The sequence below is a fragment of the Chelonoidis abingdonii genome, chromosome 18, assembly GCF_003597395.2.
Source record: "Chelonoidis abingdonii isolate Lonesome George chromosome 18, CheloAbing_2.0, whole genome shotgun sequence".
Taxonomy (NCBI): Eukaryota; Metazoa; Chordata; order Testudines; family Testudinidae; genus Chelonoidis; species Chelonoidis abingdonii.
Window position 1 is genome coordinate 1,121,382 of NC_133786.1, and position 17,219 is coordinate 1,138,600.

General features: G+C 47.2%; 2 protein-coding genes across 4 annotated transcripts in view; one reads left to right on the forward strand and one right to left on the reverse strand.

Moving 5' to 3' along the window:
* Positions 1 to 17,219, forward strand: part of LOC116817058 (uncharacterized) — a 270,462-nt gene that overhangs the window by 200,922 nt on the left and 52,321 nt on the right. The window contains exon 1 of one of the 3 annotated variants that reach the window (XM_075073536.1): positions 6,886 to 6,974. The exons of the other annotated variants lie outside the window; for them this stretch is intronic. Within the exon in view, the coding sequence (XP_074929637.1) occupies positions 6,951 to 6,974 (24 nt within the window). The 5' untranslated portion in view covers positions 6,886 to 6,950. Of the gene's footprint in view, positions 1 to 6,885; positions 6,975 to 17,219 lie in introns of those variants that run through there. 3 annotated transcript variants of the gene reach the window in all.
* LOC116817142 (uncharacterized) overlaps positions 1 to 17,219 on the reverse strand; it is a 327,071-nt gene that overhangs the window by 167,465 nt on the left and 142,387 nt on the right.

Below are 17,219 nucleotides of genomic sequence, written 5' to 3' on the forward strand. Positions count from 1 at the left end.
TATGCTAGCAAGCAAGCTAGAGATACGAGGTTAGTTCAGTCAGGGAGGGTGAGGCCTGTTCTAGCAGTAGAGGGTTGAAAACCAAGGGAGGAGAAACTGGTTCTGAATTGGCAAGCCATTCACATCTTGTTGAGTCCAGAGCTGATAGTGTAATTTGCAAATGAACTGAAGCCACACGGCTACCCTCTGACTTGAAATGGTTCATTGAGACATGCTAATCCAGAGTCACTGTATGGAAAGACAAGAGTGACTCCGGATGGACAGTGGCAAATGAGATTAGCAATTCTTCCTGTGAGGAGGGGCTCTCATTAGCTGCTCTCCCCAGAAGCTAAAGGGGAAGCTGCTCAAACGCTCTGTCCTCTCTGCTGGATATTGGCGTTCAGCTTCCTGGGTCAGATATGCAGCCTCCATTGTGATCTGGGAGACCAGGCTTGGCAGCTGCTGTTCCCCCAGTGGGGTTCTGTGCTGGGAAGTGACCTTAATTAAAGCTGCTTCTCTGCCCAGCCCAGGGGATGACTTTCTCCAGCTGGTCCTAGCCCCCTAGGGCAGCCCTGGACCTTGTTAATACTAATTTCTGATCCAGACATTCCAAGTAACTGAAAGGAACAAAGGGAAAATGCTTTAGTCTGGCCTTAAAATAACTCCACACAAACTGACCCTCCTCATTTCTCATCCCATTAGCAATTGCAGGATAAAATCCGGCCATGGGGGAAGCAAACTACTGAGGAATGGGACTTTCCTACCAGTCGAGCAGGGAGAGGGGATGGGAAAAGGAGACAGAAGGAGAAAGAGAGATTGAAAGGGGCAATGAGAGAGAAGAGTTTGGAGAGAGATTTCCAGATCTCTAATCTGCCCAGAAATATGTATTGCTGCACCCTGGATAGAGTCACTTTCCTGTAGAAAAGATGAGAATCAGGCAGAGGAAAATCCAGTTCCTGACTCCATATTCCCCCTGCTGGGGTGTGGCTGCCGTGGGGTCCGTGTCTGAGGGAATCCCCCACAGTGACTCCTTTGGTTCTGCTTTTTTCTAGCCTTGTGTTCAGAGACTTTGTTATGGGATGTGGGCAGAGAGAAGGGAGATTAAAAATGTCTCTGTGGGCTTAACCTGGCAGGAGGGGCCAGGTCTACACTGTACAAAGAGATCAAGCCTTTCTCACATGGCAGACTCTAATGTGTCTGTGTGCAGGGAAAAGGCCTGGGGGAATCATGCTGTGAAATGAATTGAAGCCTGTTCTGAAACCTCCACAACTGCCCTTCTCACCCTGCCAGGCTGCGGAATAATGTCCATGTTTCGCTCCAGTTCATCCCATCCTCTCGTTGGACAGCGGAGAGAAATGGCTGCAGAGGAGCCAGTTCAGGTAGGTATTATCAGGGGGTTGCTGGTGGGTTCCTCCAGGAGGGAGAGGAACAGCAAATACGTGGGAGATGGGAAGGTTTGCACAGTCTGGTTTGGAGGTTGCAGTCTGGTTTGCAGGAAATGCACAGGGTGGAGAAAGGGAGGAGGAAAGTGGTGTGCTAAACCTGCTGGGAGTTATTTAATAAGTGGCCTAGATTCTAGGAACAGACCCAGGAGGTTCGGTGGTGGAAATGCTCTAGTTTGTGGAGCAGAAAATAACCCAGCTACATGGGGCTGGGAAAATTCACCAGACTCCCAGTGCTGGAGCCCGACCTGACTAACCAGCGGCTGCTGTGAGATATGAAGGGGGCACCCACCAGTGAGGCTTAGGGGAGATTCCCTTCCTTTCACATCCAGCTCTTCAGAATGGGGAGGTTGTTGGTCTTCCTACCAGGAAGCTGTCCCTGGACCCTGCTAGGGGCTCCATCTCCTGAATCAGTCTGTGGCTAGTAGGTGTGTGATGGCTTTGCTGGGAGAGAGGAGGGGCTCTCCTTGTCCCCTCACCCTGGTGTTTCCTGTATGCGCTGAGCAGAGTGGGGGTGGGACTGAAATCCACCCAGAGTTTCTGTTTGGCTCCTGTCCCTCATGTATAGGGGGGCTGTGAGTGGAGCAGCAGATACTGAGTGTTGGACTCTTGCTCTTTCAGGGGCCGGTGACCTTCGAGGAGGTGGCTGTGTATTTCACCAGGGAAGAGGGGGCTCTGCTGGACCCCACTCAGAGAGCCCTCTACAGGGATGTCATGCAGGAGAACTATGAGAATGTGACCTCGCTGGATAAGGGTTTCTGTCCCCTCCGTTCTTGGAAGGGGAAAAGAAGAGAGGTGGTTCACGCCAGCCCCACAATGCCACCTCTACTCTGTCCTGTTTCAGCATCACCCCAATATGCCAGTGACACACACGCTGCCAGAGACCCTCCCCTGCTGCAGAACACTTTGGGAACAGAGCACAGGAGCCGTATCGCACAGTGTCAAATATCTCCTGTTTGCTCAAGTAAAACTGAGGTTAGGTGCGGCATAACCAGCAGAAGCTTCCTACCCCTGTCCACTCAAACCCTGAGCCTTCTCCACCCAGACCTAAATGTGCTTGGGGTGTAACGAGCAGGCTGCTGGAGTCAGAGCTGCTGGTCCAGGGTTACTTATCACACAGACACTCCGTGTGTCCTTGAATGCTGGCTGGGGGTATCCAGAGAAGGAAGGTCAGTGGTGGATTTAGCGTTAGTGGGGCCTTGTGCTTGGCTCCATTTTAGGAGTCCCTCCTTGGGACACAGGCAAGAAAAAGAACATTCTCTCATTTCCCTCCCACCCTCATTTTTCATTCTTTTTTTCCTTCCTCCTCCTCCTCCTATAAGTAATAGGAAATAAATGAAAATAAAGTGAGGTACCTTGATTGTTTTTGTCGTCTAACTGAGTTTTCCACAGACCCCTTGAAAATCACTGAGCGTCTCATTGCACCACTTAATGATCTTTCCAAATATTGTTTGTACCGTTAGCTAATTATTGTGAAGTGCTTTGGATAAGAGCCCTTTATTAAAAAAGAAATTAAAAACGTTGGAGTGCAGCGTCTGGCCAGGAGTTAAGATGTGGGAGGGGGCTCAGGGCTGGGGCAGGTGGCTGGGGTGTGGAGCGCTTACCTGGGACAGCTCCTGTTTCATGCGAGCAATGCAGGTGGGGAATGTGGGGGGGCAGGAGTCAGGGTGGGCAGGAGGCTGTATGGAAGGGTGCAGGAGTCAGGGGGGGAAGGGGGTATGGTGGTTCAGAAGTAGGATGAGGCAGGGAACTGGGTGTGTTTGTGAGGGGTGAGGAGATAAGGGATGGGGAGTGTTGAGAGGGGTGCAGAGTCAAGGTGAGGCGCAGGGTGTTCAGGGTGCAGGAGTCAGAGGCGGGGATGCAGGGCTTGGAGGGAGTTTAGGGTGCAGGAGCAGGACTCGGCGATTGGGTGCAGGTCTGGGCCAGAATTTTAGGATGCAGAGGAGGGGGCTCAGGGTTGGGCGGAGTTACATTGGGGGTGGAGTGCTTACTTGGGCAGCTCCCATTGGTGCGAGGGATCAGAGGCAGTGGGGTGCGTGTCAGGAGCTCCCATATTTGGTGACTAAACAGAGATGGGGGTGAGATGTGGGGGGTGCAGGAGTCAGCATGGAGGTGTGAGGTGGTATGGATGTGGGGGGTGCAGGGTCAGGGCTGGGGTGTCGGCTGGGGTCTGGGCTCCCAGCCCCGCTACCCTGGGTGAGCTCATCAGCAGGGGCTGGGTGGGTATGTGCTAGGGGAGGTGCTTTGTAAAGCAGTGAGCAAGCGACCAGGGAAGCTTTCAAACAGGCTGCTAACAACACACAGGGCAGTTTCGTGAGGGTTTGGAAGGGGGAGTGGGAAGGGGCGAGGTTCTTTGCGGCTTCGGCTTTAAAACGTTAATCTTATACAACTCTGGTTGAAACAAACCCGTTTGTAACTAGGTAGCTGTAGGAGAGACTGCAGGCAGAAGCCAGCAGCAAGAGTGGAGGGCTATCCTGTTATTGCACTCAATTAGCATGTTAATCGAACCATGCCTGCTGTGGGCGGGTGGCGTATGTGGCATTCGGTGCAAGGGCTCCTGCGCCTGCAGAACCAGGGAGGTCTTTGGAGGCCGGGTAGTGGCAATGGCAAGAGCTAAGGGAGGAGAGAGTATGTCGATGAGGCTTTCTGACAACGTAGATTTTCTCCACCTCTGCTCAGACAGCATGCGCTGTTAGGCAGAGATGAAAGCGCCAGGTGAAGGAGAGCAGTGAAGGAGCAGGAGGGAACTTCCCATAATTGAGATCCTCTTCCAGATGGTGTTGGGGTCCTCTTGCACTGAGGTACATCTCTGGAGCGGAACTGCAGTCATTAAAAAACGGCAGTGGTTAGGAATGGGAGATTCTGATCATCTTAGCAACAAGAAGGTGGTGTTGTTGACCCGGCGAGACCTCGGAGGTGATCTTGCCTGCTGGTGCAAAGATTGCTCATTCTTCCGAGGCCTCGTAGATTTAGTATAGTGCTGGGGAGGAGCCGGTCGTGTGTATGTAGCACCAATGAGATAAAGGTACAGTAGGTGAGACGTCCTGAGCCAAATTTATCTTGGCCTAGGAAGAGACTGAATCGGGGACCCTATGGGGTTCTCAGAAATGCTTCAGTTCCCACACACAGGGACCAGGTCCGCCGAGAGCTTCAGTCTAGTGTGGAGTGAATGATGTGGTAGAGAGGAGGCGATTCTAAGTTTATTAGGACTGCTGGGAACTTTGGTGGATGGGGGAGTCTAATACGAAGGATGGGCTCCGCCTAAACCACAGTGGGAACAGACTGCTGGACACTAACATTTAAAAAGGTTGCAAAGATTTTTAACTAAGATGGGGGAAAGCCCAATGCTCAGGGAAGCTTGTGGAATCGGACGAGACTTGTCTTAGAGAAATTAGTGATAGAAGATTTTTCTAGTTTAGTCAGGATAGAGGCTGGAAGAGGATAAAGTAGGGCCAGATCAGAGAGAAGCATTTCCACAACAACCAATAGCTGACAGCATCAAGAAACAGGCGAGACAAAAACAGTGACAGAAGTTTTTAAAGTACTTGTACCACAATGCTAGAAGTCTAATAAGTAATAGATGGGTAAATAGAGCTCGTGTTAAAGGAGGATATTAGACATAATAGGCATACAGAAACTGGTGGACTGAGGACAATTGCATGGGGACACAATCATCCAGGGTACAAATATTCGCGAAGGACAGAGCGGTCACCGTGGGGTGAAGGAGGAGACCGTAGGCCTGTATGCTAAAGAAATGATAAACTCAAATGAAGTAAACATCGTTGATGAAACGAACCAGATGTTCCCATAAGAAATCTCTAGGATGTAATCACTGCCTAGTAAGAATTAACAGTAGAGATCTGTTAGTGGCCCTGTCAAAAGACGGGATAGTGAGGATGAAAATGCAAAGGGAGATTAGGAGAGGCTGTCAAATAAAGAAATCCTAATAGTGTGGGATTCAAATTATCTCCAGATGACTGGTTATGTCGTCAGGACAAAATCCAGAACAAAATTTTCTGGATATTCAAATGACTCGTTTCTTGGAGCAGCTGGTACAAGAAACCCACAATGGGAGAGACAACTCTCACATTTAGTCTGAGTGGAGTGCAGGATCTAAGTCCAGGGTAACCTATTAGGACCTTGAGAATGTGACATAATATATACACATTCTATACATTCCTGTGGTGAGGAAGAACAGCTCAAACAGCTGTGCAGCAATTTATTTCAGGGAAGGGGAATATGCAAAAAATGAGGGGGTTAGTTAAACAGCAAATTAAAAGGTACAATGAACTAGATGAACATCCTGCAAGCTGCAGGACGCCTTTCAAAACTCAAATATTCCGAAGGCCAAGGTAGAATCAGGCGAGTTGGCTTATAATTGTTTCTCTATTTGCAAATGTGTATTGGCTGGACGGAGTTCAAAATTTGTTGGCTGAAAGATTAATATGTACTTGAATACTTATGGCTGGGAGGGTATTCCAGTGTTATAGCTGAAAGACCCGTACCTATTCCATTTTAAATTTACAAAGATAATTTCTACTGTTTTTCTTCTCTTTAATTAAAAGTTTCTTGTTTAGAACCTGATTGTTGTGTGTGTGTGTTTTTTTATTCTGCTGTGAGACCCAGGGACAGGTCTGGATTCACCAGGGAATTGGTGGGGAAAGGAGGGAAGGGAGAGAGAGTAATTCTCTGTGATAGGATTACTTTCTCTGTCAGGGAGAGTCTGGAGAGGGAAAGAGAGAGGGCGGGGATAGGTGAATTTCCTCTCTGTTTTTGGATTCAAGGAGTTTGAATCACAGTGAGCTTCCAGGGTAACCCAGGGAGGGGAAGCCTGGAGAGGCAACAGTGAGGGAAAGGTTTACTTTCCTGTGTTAAGATCCAGAGGGTCTGGGTCTTGGGTTTCCCCGGCAAGGTTTGGAGGGACCAGAGTGTACCAGGCACTGGATTCTGGTTGGTGGCAGTGGCTACAGTTCTAAGCTAATAATCAAGCTTAGAGGAATTCATGCTGGTACCCCATATTTTGGACACTGACGTTCAGAGTGGGGAATTATACAATGACAGATGTATTGCTGCATCCTGGTTATTAGTCACTTTCCTGTGGAAAAGATGAGAATCAGACAGAGGAAAATCCAGTTCTGACTCCATATTCCCTCTGCTGGGGTGTGGCTTTCGTGGGGTCCGTATCTGAGGGAATCCCCACAGTGAATCCTTTGGTTCTGCTTTTTTCTAGCCTTGTGTTCAGAGACTTTGTTACGGGTGAGGGGAGGGAGAAGGGAAGTTTAAAAATGTCTCTATGGGCTTAGCCTGGCAGGAGGGGCCAGGTCTACACTATATAAAGAGATCAAGTATTTTCTCAGCATGGCAGACTAGGGTGTCTGTGTGCGGGAAAGGGCCTGGGGGAATCATGCTGTGAAATGAATTAAAGCCTGTTCTGAAATCTTCACAACTGCCCTTCTACCTGCCAGGCTGCGGAGTAATGTCCAGGTTTGCTCCAGTTCATCCCGTCCTCTCGTTGGACAGGGGAGAGAAATGGCTGCAGAGGAGCCAGTTCAGGTAGGTATTATCAGGGGTTGTTGGTGGGTTCCTCCAGAGGGGAGGAGGACAGCAAATACGTGGAAGATGGGAAGGTTTGCACAGACTGGTTGGAGGTTGCATCTGGTTTGCAGGAAATGCACAGGGTGGAGAAAGGGAGGAGGACAGGGGTGTGCGAAACCTGCTGGGAGTTATTTAATAAGTGGCCTAGATTCTAGGAACAGACCCAGGAGTTTCGGCTGTGGAAATGCTCTAGTTTGTGGAGCAGAAAATAACCCAGCTCCATGGGGCTGGGAACATGACCAGACTCCAGTGCTGGAGCTTGACCTGACTAACCAGCGGCTGCTGTGAGATATGAGGGGGCACCACCAGTGAGACGTAGGGAGATTCCCCTCCCTTCACATCCAGCTCTTCAGAATGGGGAGGGTGTTGGCTTCCTACCAGGGAGCTGTCCCTGCACCCTGCTAGGGGCTCCTCTCCTGTGTCAGTCGGTGGCTAGTAGGTGTGTGATGGCAATGCTGGGAGAGAGGAGGGGCTCTCTCTTCATCCTCTCACTCTGGTGTTTCCTGGGTGCTCTGAGCAGGGGGGGGTGGGACTCTGACTGCAATCCACCCAGAGCTTCTGTTTGGCTCCTGTCCCCCATGTTAGGGTGGCTGTGAGTGAGTGGGGCAGCAGGTCCTGAGTGTTGGACTCTCGCTCTTTCAGGGGCCGTGACCTTCGAGGAGGTGGCTGTGTATTTCACAGGGAAGAGGGGGCTCTGCTGAACCCCATCAGAGAGCCCTCTACAGGGATGTCATGCAGGAGAACTATGAGAATGTGACCTCGCTGGGTAAGGGTCCTGTCCCCTCGTTTCTTGGAAGGGGAAAAGAAGAGAGATGGTTCGTACCAGCCCCACAATGCCATCTCTACTCTGCCTGTGTTCAGCATCACCCCAATATGCCAGTGACACACACACACTACCAGAGACCCTCCCTGCTGCAGAACACTTTGGGAACAGAGCACAGGAGCCGTATCGCAGAGTGCAAATACTCCTGTTTGCTCAAGTAAAACTGAGGGTTAGGTGCGGCATAACCAGCAGAAGCTTCCTACCCTGACCGCTCAAACCCTGAGCCTTATGCGCCCAGACCACAATTATGCCTGGGATGTAACGAGCGAGCTGCTGGAGTCAGAGCTGCTGCTCCAGGGTTACTTATCACACAGACACTCCGTGTCCTTGAATGCTGGCTGGGTATCCAGAGAAGAAGCTCAGTGGCGGATTTAGCGTTAGTGGGGCTCTGTGCTCAGCTTCATTTTAGGGGCCCTTTGGGACCCAGGCAAGAAAAAGAACATTCTCTCTTATTTCCTCCACCCCCATTTTTCATTCTTCTTTTCCTTCCTCCTCCTCCTCCTATAAGTAATAGGAAGTAAATGAGGATAAAGTGAGGTATCTTGATTGTTTTTGTTGTCTGAGTTTTCCACAGACCACTTGAAATCACTGAGCGTCTCAGTGCACCACCTAATGATTTTCCAAATGCTGTTTGTACCGTTAGCTAACATTTGTAAAGTGCTTTGGATAAGAGCCCTTTATTTAAAAAAAAATATTAAAACGTTGGGTGCAGGGTCTGGCCAGGAGTTAGGTGTGGGAGGGGCTCAGGGCTGGGGCAGGTGGTTGGGCTTTGGAGCGCTTACCTGGGACAGCTCCTGTTTCATGCAAGCAAGCAGGTGGGATGTGGGGGGGCAGGAGTCAGGGTGGGCAGGAGGCTGTATGGAAGGGGTGCAGGAGTCAGGGGTGGGAGAGGGTATGGGTGGTTGCAGGAATCAGGAAGGCAGGGAACTGGGGTGTGTTGAGGGGGTGAAGGAGTAAGGGCTGGGGGTGTAGAGGGGGTGCAGGAGTCAGGGAGGCAGGGTGTTCAGGGTGCAGGAGTCAGGGCTGGGATGCAGGGTCTGGAGGGATTTAGGGTGCAGGGGCAGGCTGGAGATTGGGGTGCAGGGTCTGGCCAGGTTTTAGGATGCAGGAGGGGGCTCAGGGTTGGGGCGTGGAGGCTTACTTGGGCGTGGAGTGCTTACTTGGGGCAGCTCCCACTTGGTGCGAGGATGCAGATGGCAATGTGGGGGTGTGTGTAGGAGCTCCCATATTGGGTGCTCAGGGTGGGGTGAGGAGTGGGGGGGTGCTGGAGTCAGGGTGCGGTCATGGCGGTGCTCCCAGCCCCTACCCGGGTGGCTCACAGCAGGGGGTGGGGTGGTATGTGATAGGGGATGCTTTGTAAAGCAGTGAGCAAGCGACCAGGGAGCTTTTCAAACAGAGCTGCTACGGGGAGTTTCGTGAGGGAGTTTGGAAGGGGAGTGGGAAGGGGCGAGGTTCTCTGCCATTCTTAACATTTAAGCTATAATACAAACTTCTTGGTTGAAACAAAACCCTGTTGTTAACCTAGGTAGCTGTAGAGAGACTGCAGGCAGAAGCCCAGCAGCAGAGTGGGGCTATCCTGTTGATTGCACCAATGTAGCATGTATGATTACCTGCCCTGTGGGCGGGTGGCTTACGTGTGCATTCGGTGCAAGGAGCCCCTGGCCCTCAGACACCACATGGAGGTTTTGGAGGCCAGGGTGATGGAACTGGAGAGTTAAGGGAGGCAGAGAAGTATGTCGATGAGGCTTTCTGGGACACTGTAGATTTCTCCCACTCTGACCAGACAGCCACTGCGCTGTTGAGAGGATGAAAGGCCCAGGGAAGGAGAGCAGTCAGTGGGAGCAGAGGGAAAGCTTCCCGTAATTGGGACCCTCCTTCCAGATGGTGTTGGGTAACCTCTTGCACTGAGGTTACCTCTCTGGGGAGGGAACTGCAGTCATTAAGAAAAGGCAGCTGTAGGAATGGGAGATTCGATCATTAGAAACAAGGATAGCTGGGTTTGTGGTGACCGGAGAACGTGTGGTGACTTGCCTGCCTGGTGCAAAGATTGCTCATTTCTTGAGGCGTCTCGCTAGATTTATGTATAGTGCGGGGAGGAGCCGGTGGTCGTGGTACATGTAGGCACCAATGAGATAAGGAAGCGTAGGTGAGACGTCCTGGAGGCCAAATTTAGTCTGCTAGAAAGAGACTGAAATCCGGGACCTCTATGGTGGCATTCTCAAGAATGCTTCCAGTTCCACGCACAGGGCCAGGTACGAGGCAGAGCTTCAGAGTCTCATGTGTGGATGATGATGGTGTAGAGAGGAGCGTTCACATTTATTAGGAACTGGGGAAACTTTGGGGATGGGGAGCCTATACAGGAAGGATGGGCTCCACCTAAACCAAAGTGGATCAAGACTGCTGCACTTAACATTAAAAAAGTTGCAGAGCAGTTTTTAAACTAAGATGGGGGAAAGCCAATGGCTGCAGAGGAGCTTGTGGATCGGACGGAGACTTGTCTTAGAGAAGAATCTAGTGATAGAGATTTTTCTAGTTTTAGTCAGGAAGAGAGGCTGGAAGAGGATAAAGTAGGGCCAGATCAGATGAGAAGCATTTACACAAAAGAATCTGACACATCAGAAAAAGGCAGCAAAGAACAGTGACAGGTTTTTAAAGTACTTGTACACAAATGCTAGAAGTCTAAATAATAGGATGGGTGAATTAGAGCCTCGTGTTAAAGGAGGATATTGACATAATGGCATCACAGAAACCTGGTGGATTGAGGACAATCAATGGGACACAATCATTCCAGGGTACAAAATATATCGGAAGGACAGAGCAGGTCATACTCGGGGGTAGGAGTGGAGTGGCTCTGTATGTTAAAGAAAATGCAAACTCAAATGAAGTAAAAATCTTAAATGAAACCACATGTTCCATAGAATCTCTCTGGATAGTAATTCCATGCTCTAATAGAATATAACAGTAGAGATCTGTTATCGACCACCTGTCAAAGACTGTGATAGTGAGAATGAAATGGCAGGGAGATTAGAGAGGCTGTCAAAATAAAGAACTCCGTAATAGTGGGAGATTTCAATTATCTCCAGATTGATGGGTATCTGTCACCTCAGGAGAAATGCAGAGACAAAATTTCTAGATACTTTAAATGAGTGTTCTTGGAGCAGCTGGTACAAGACCCGCAATGGGAAGCAACTCTCAATTTAGTCCTGAGTGGAGTGAAGGATCTAGTCCAGGAGGTAACATTCCAGGACGCTTGAAAATGGTGAATAATAATACATCATTTAACATTCCTGTGGTGGAGAGAACAGCTCACACACTGTGGCTTTTAATTTCAGAAAGGGAACTATGCAAAAATGAGGGGGTTAGTTAAACAGAAATTAAAAGGTACAATGACCTAGAGTGAAATCCCTGCAAGCTGCATGGACGCTTTTCAAAAACTCAATATTAGAGGCCCAACTTAAATGTATCCCCCAAATTAAACACAGCAAAGAACTAAAAAGACCACTGTGGCTTAACAACCATGTAAAAGTAAGTACATCAAAAGCAGGAAGCCTGCTAAACAACCAATGGGGCCACTGCACAATTGAGATACAAGAGGAGCCCTTAAAGACGATAAAGTCATTGCAGAAAACTAAACGCATTCTTTGCTTCAGTCTTCATGGCTGAGGATGTTGCGAGAGTCCCAAATCTTTTTGTGGCGACAAATTTGAGGAATTGCCACAGATTGGAATGTCAGTAGAGGAGGTTTTGGAACTAATTGATAAACTGAACTGTAACAAGTCACCGGAACCGATGGTGTTTACCCAAGAGTTTGAAGGATCTCAAATGTGAAATTGGGGAACTATTAGCTATGGTTTGTAACCTGTCCTTTAAATCGGCTTCTGTACCCAATGACTGGAAGATGGCTAATGTAACACCAATTTTAAAGGGCTCTAGAGGCGATCCTGACAATTACGGACCAGTAAGCTAACGTCTGTAGCAGGCAAATTAGTTGACAATAGTAAAGGATAAATTGTCAGGCACATAGAGAACAAAAATGGTTGGGCAAAGAAAAGGAAAGAAAACAGGAGACATACCAATCTCCTAGAACTGGAAGAGACCTTGAAAGGTAATTAAGTCTAGCCCCTTGCCTTCACTAGCAGGATCAAATTTTGCCCCAGATCCCTAAGTGGCCCTTTCAAGGATTGAACTCCAAGCCTGGGTTTAGCAAGCCAATGCTCAAACCACTGAGCTATCCTTCCCCGAAGTCACATGGTTTGTAAAGGGAATCATGTTTTACTAATCTATTAGAGTTCTGTGAAGGATCAACAAACTTGTGGACAAGGGGATCCAGTGGACATAGTGTACTTAGATTTCCAGAAAGCCTTTGACAAGATCCCTCACCAAAGGCTCTTACATAAATTATCATGGGATAAGAGGGAAGATCTTTTCATGGATTGAGAACTGGTTAAAAGACAGGGAACAAGGGTGGGAATAAATGGTAAACTTTGAGAATGGAGAGGAGTAACTAGTGGTGTTCCTCAAGGTCAACCCTCCGACCAATCCTATTCAACGTATTCATAAATGATCTGGAGAAAGGGTAAACAATGAGGTGGCAAAGTTTGCGGATGTACTAAACTGCTCGAGATAGTTAAGACCAAAGCAGACTGTGACGAACTTCAAAAAGATCTCACAAACTAAGTGACTGGGCAACAAAATGGCAAGTGAAATGTAATGTGTATAAATGTTAAGTAATGAACATTGGAAAAAATACCCCAACTACACATGCAATATGATGGGGGCAAAATTAGATAATCAGGAAAAAGATTTTTTGTCATTGTGGATAGTTCTGTGAAGGCATCCAGCAGTGTGCAGCGGAAGTCAAAAAAGCAAACAGGATGTTAGGAATTATTTAAAAAGGGATAGACCGTAATACAGAGAATATCTTATTGCCCTTATATAAATCAATGGAAATAACTCATTTAGACCCATCATTTTATAGTGTGCTTGGGATTATGTTTGCCAATGGGCTGCACTGTGTGCTATCCTGTCATCTAGCACTGCTGATATTCTGCATTCAGTGATATCCCTGCCCTTCCTGTTCCCTTTCTCCACTGAGCCCACCAGCCCATGGTTACTGTTCCCAGCTTCCCAGGACACTCTCACTGTCTCTGAATCTCTCTGTCAGCAAGAAGCAGTGCCAGGGAGACTTGCCCTCTGGCTGGAGTCTTTGATTTCTGGGTCATGGATTTACTTTGTGTGTGTTTTAGGAGACTCTTTGAAATTGAGTGTCTGTGACATTAAGCACAGTGCAATCTGGACTGTTGAACAGCTGTGTCCCTCAGTTCCCCAAGCTGGGGTGCCTTTTACACTGCTCTACTGTGAGAGCAGCCACTCCGGGCAGTTCACACACAGTCTCCAGCATTAACTCGCTCCCAGCTACACAGTTTTGAGTGCTGTTAGTCAGCAACTCTGAATTACAGTACCTCACAGGAGAAACCCAGAAAATTCTCTGCTCCCAGACTTCCCCAGAAATGTGCATCTTGCCCTGTCCAGCACACTCCTGAACAATGGAGCTCATGTGAAATCTGTTATTTCATCAGTGGAAAATGCCACGCACCAGCCTTGTTATCCCAGATGGAGTTTCCAACACACTTTAATCCAACACCACTGGTTTAATTAAAAAAAAGGAAATAAAATTATTAACTACTGAAAAACAAGATTTTAAGTGGCTACAAGTAATGAGGCCTTAAAGTCAGAATTGTTTACAAAGAATGGAAGATAAAACACAAACTAATGTTTAACTTAACGAGCTAAAGGGATTAAAACAAATGTTTCTCTCACCATCTGCTGAGACAGGCTGGTTTTCCTTTCAGCCAGGACTCCCCTAACCTGCCTCTGCTGCCTAAGTTCAGTTCTTCAGGAATTGTCTGAGCAGAGGGAAAAGGCAGAGAGAGAGAGTCTCATGCATTTCCTCACCTCTTTTATATAATTCAGTCCTTTGTACTAGAAACCACTTCAGTTCTCAGCTGAGTCATGGTGACAGGCTGTCTGTCATAGATACGAGCTTCCAGTGTCCCTGTGATGGAATGTAAATGTCGTCTTCACACCTTCCCCTGGTGGAGAATGGCTATTTGACCAGCTGTTTGCCTTGCTGTCTCTGGGACTTAGGTTAGGGTTGCAGCTTTTTCAGTAACATCATTCCGTAAAATCTCATAACTTTACATACAGTGTTGCTACACAGTTTAACAGGAGGATATTCAGTAGATTATGTCTTTTCAAATGATACCTCTCAAGCCATACAGTGATAATGAAGTGGGGGGAGGCATCTCCCTTTGTAAACACCCAGCCAGCCAGTTGGCTGTAAAATCCTGTTGGTGCAAGTTCTCTGCTTGCTTTACCTCTAAAGGGTTAACAGGCCAACAGGGTTTTTTGTTTTTTTTTTTTAAAAAAAATGTAGTGGGCACTGACCAAAGGAGCCAATAGAAAGACTAGAACTTTTGAAATGGAAAGTAACTTTCCCTTTGTCTGTTGTTCTCTGGGAAGGCGACGCGGAGTAGCAATGCTGTGTAAGGCTTGAAGCAGGTATGAGAATTCATCTTCCATACCTAGAAAATGATTTGGCTAGGGAGTGTTTAGACAGACACAATCAGGTTTATTTTTTATTTGGCTTTCGGATCTCCTCTGTGCTGTCCCAGATGCTTTTTGTTTGCTTGTAAGCTTTAAGCTGAACCCGAAGAAACTATTTTGGGTGCTTAAAAAATGTTTCTTTGAAGTCTAGCAAAAGCCTAGTTCTAGATGTATTGTTTTCCTTTTCAATTTTAATAAAATGTACCTCTTTTAAGAACAGGATTGGATTTTGGTTCCGAAGAGGTTTGTGCATGTGTTTGATTATCTGGTGCCACAGCTAATTTCTTTTGTTTTTCTTTCTGAGCTCTTTCCTGGAGGGGAGGTGAAAGGGCTTGAGGGTGTCCCAGAGGGAAGAATTCTCAAGGCTCCTTCCTGGGTCCAAGGGTTTGGGGTTTCTGCATTTGGGTGGTGCAGCATTACCAAGCCAAGGTCAGAGAAAAGCTGTAACTTGGGCTTTAATACAAGCCTAGAGTGGGACAAATTAATCTTTAGAATCCTGGCGGGCCCCACTTTCTGCACTCGGAGTGACAGAGTGGGGATTCGGCCCTGAGACATACAAGAGTGAACATAGGGGTACAGACTTGCACAGGGTCTGTCTGTGTGTTCCCAAGATCTATGTGGGTATTTCAGTCCCTCACAAGCAAGGTGTCCGGCATCTTCAAACACCCAGGGCACCGGTCCTGGGAATTGGTGATTTATTAAGTGACACTGTATGGAATTGAGAGACACTTTTATTATTATTATTTTATGATTATAAATACCAATATGATGAAATTGCAATAAATGGTGCTGATATGCCATGTAAGGTGTCAATGAAACATGTTATGATTTTCCAAGTATGATGATCTTGTTTCTATTTTTGTATTGTGAGTTACAGATAGGTAAAGTATTCCAGACTTGTGTAGTGTTTCTGAGTGACACCCCCAGACATATTGGCATCAGCGCTGCCCAGCCTGTTCGATGGCCCATCCAGGGTCATCAGCCGTACAATAAACTCATGAAAGGATTAAGGGGATACACCTATTGAGTCAGCAAGACATGCCGGGGTTTACCTGTGTACTGAGACCCCCAAGACTTTCATGCCATGTGCTGTGAAGCTGTGTTTGGGACACAGGAAGTAGAAGCCACTTGGCCAAAGGAATGTAAAGGGCAGCTGCATCATCTCCATTTTGTCTTCAATCCTTCTTCCTACCTCTGGAGCAACTTTCTACACACCAAAGGCTGAAAAAGGAATCTCTCTCTTATTCCAGATGGTAACTCATTCCCAGCTACCAGTTTTGGAGTGCTGCTAGTCAGTGGACCACCCAAATTACAGTACTCACATGGACCCGCAAATTCTGCTGCTCCCAGACTTTCCCCAGAAATGTGCATCTTCCTGTCCCAGCACACTCCTGAACAATGGCGCTCATATGAAATCTGTTGTTCATCAGTGGAAAAATGACAGTGCACCAAGCCTTGTTATTCCAAATGGAGTTTCCAAAACCTTTAATCCAAACCAACTGGTTAGATTAAAAAAGGGACACAAAATTTTATTAACTACTGAAAAAAAGATTTTGAAGTGATACAAGTAATGAGGCATTAAAAGTCAGAATTGCTTAAAGAATGCAAGATAAACACAAACTAATTTTAACTTGAACAAGCTAAAAGGGCTTTAAAACAAATGTTTCTCTCACCATCTGTTGAGACAGGCTGGTTTTCCTTTCAGCCAGGACTCCCCTACTGTCCCTGCCGCCACATTCGTTCTCAGATTGTCTGAGCAAACGGGAAAAGAGAGGGAGAGAGAGTCTCATGCATTTTCTCACTCTTCTTATCATTCCGTCCTTGTGTACTAGAAAACACATATCAGTTCCAGTGAGTCATGGTGACAGGCTGTCTGTCATAGATACGAGCTTCAAGTGTCCTGTGATGGATGTAAATGTCATCTTTAACACCTTCCCCTCCTGAGAGAATGGCTGTCTTGACAGCTGTTTGCCTTGCTGGTCTTGAGGACTTAGGGTTAGGTTGCAAACTTTTCAGTAATTTCATACCGTAAAACTCATAACTTACCATACAATGTTGCTACAACATTTTCACAGAAGGCTACTTCAGTAGATTATGTCTTTCAAATGTACCTCACAAGCCATACACGCTAATAAATGAAGGGGAGGGGAGGATCTCCCTTTATAAACACCCACCAGCCAGTGCGTAAAATCCCTGTTGTGTGAATTCTGTTTCTTGTTTACTCTAAAGGGTTAACAGCCATAGGTAAAGAAAGTATGGGCACCTGACCAAAAGAGCCAATGGAAAGACTAGAACTTTTTTAAATGGGAAAGTATCTTTCTCGTTGTCTGTTGTTCCCCGGACGAAATGTCGACACGGTAAAATAGGAGTAGCAATGCATTGATATAAGCTTGAGCAGGTATGAACATTTCCCATATTCACGTTTACCTACGGCAATGAGATGCAAGTTTAGGATATTGGAATTTTAAACCAGCCACAATCAGGGTGATTTCTTATTTTCATGATTATGGGGCTTAATTTGAATCTGCTACGCTGTGCTATTATTATACCCCCGCTGCTTCTTGTTTGACTTGTTATAGGCCTGAGAACCTCACACCTCATGAAAAAGAGAAGCTTTTGGGTGCTTAACTGACCAAAAATGTTGTGTTTAGCATCTGGAGGCAAGAAAAAAGCATCTACGTTCGCCATGCTGTATTGTTGTCCTTTTCGTTTTAATTAAATTACCTATTAAGACATGATTGGATTTTGGGTAGTCTTAAATAAGGTGTATTGTG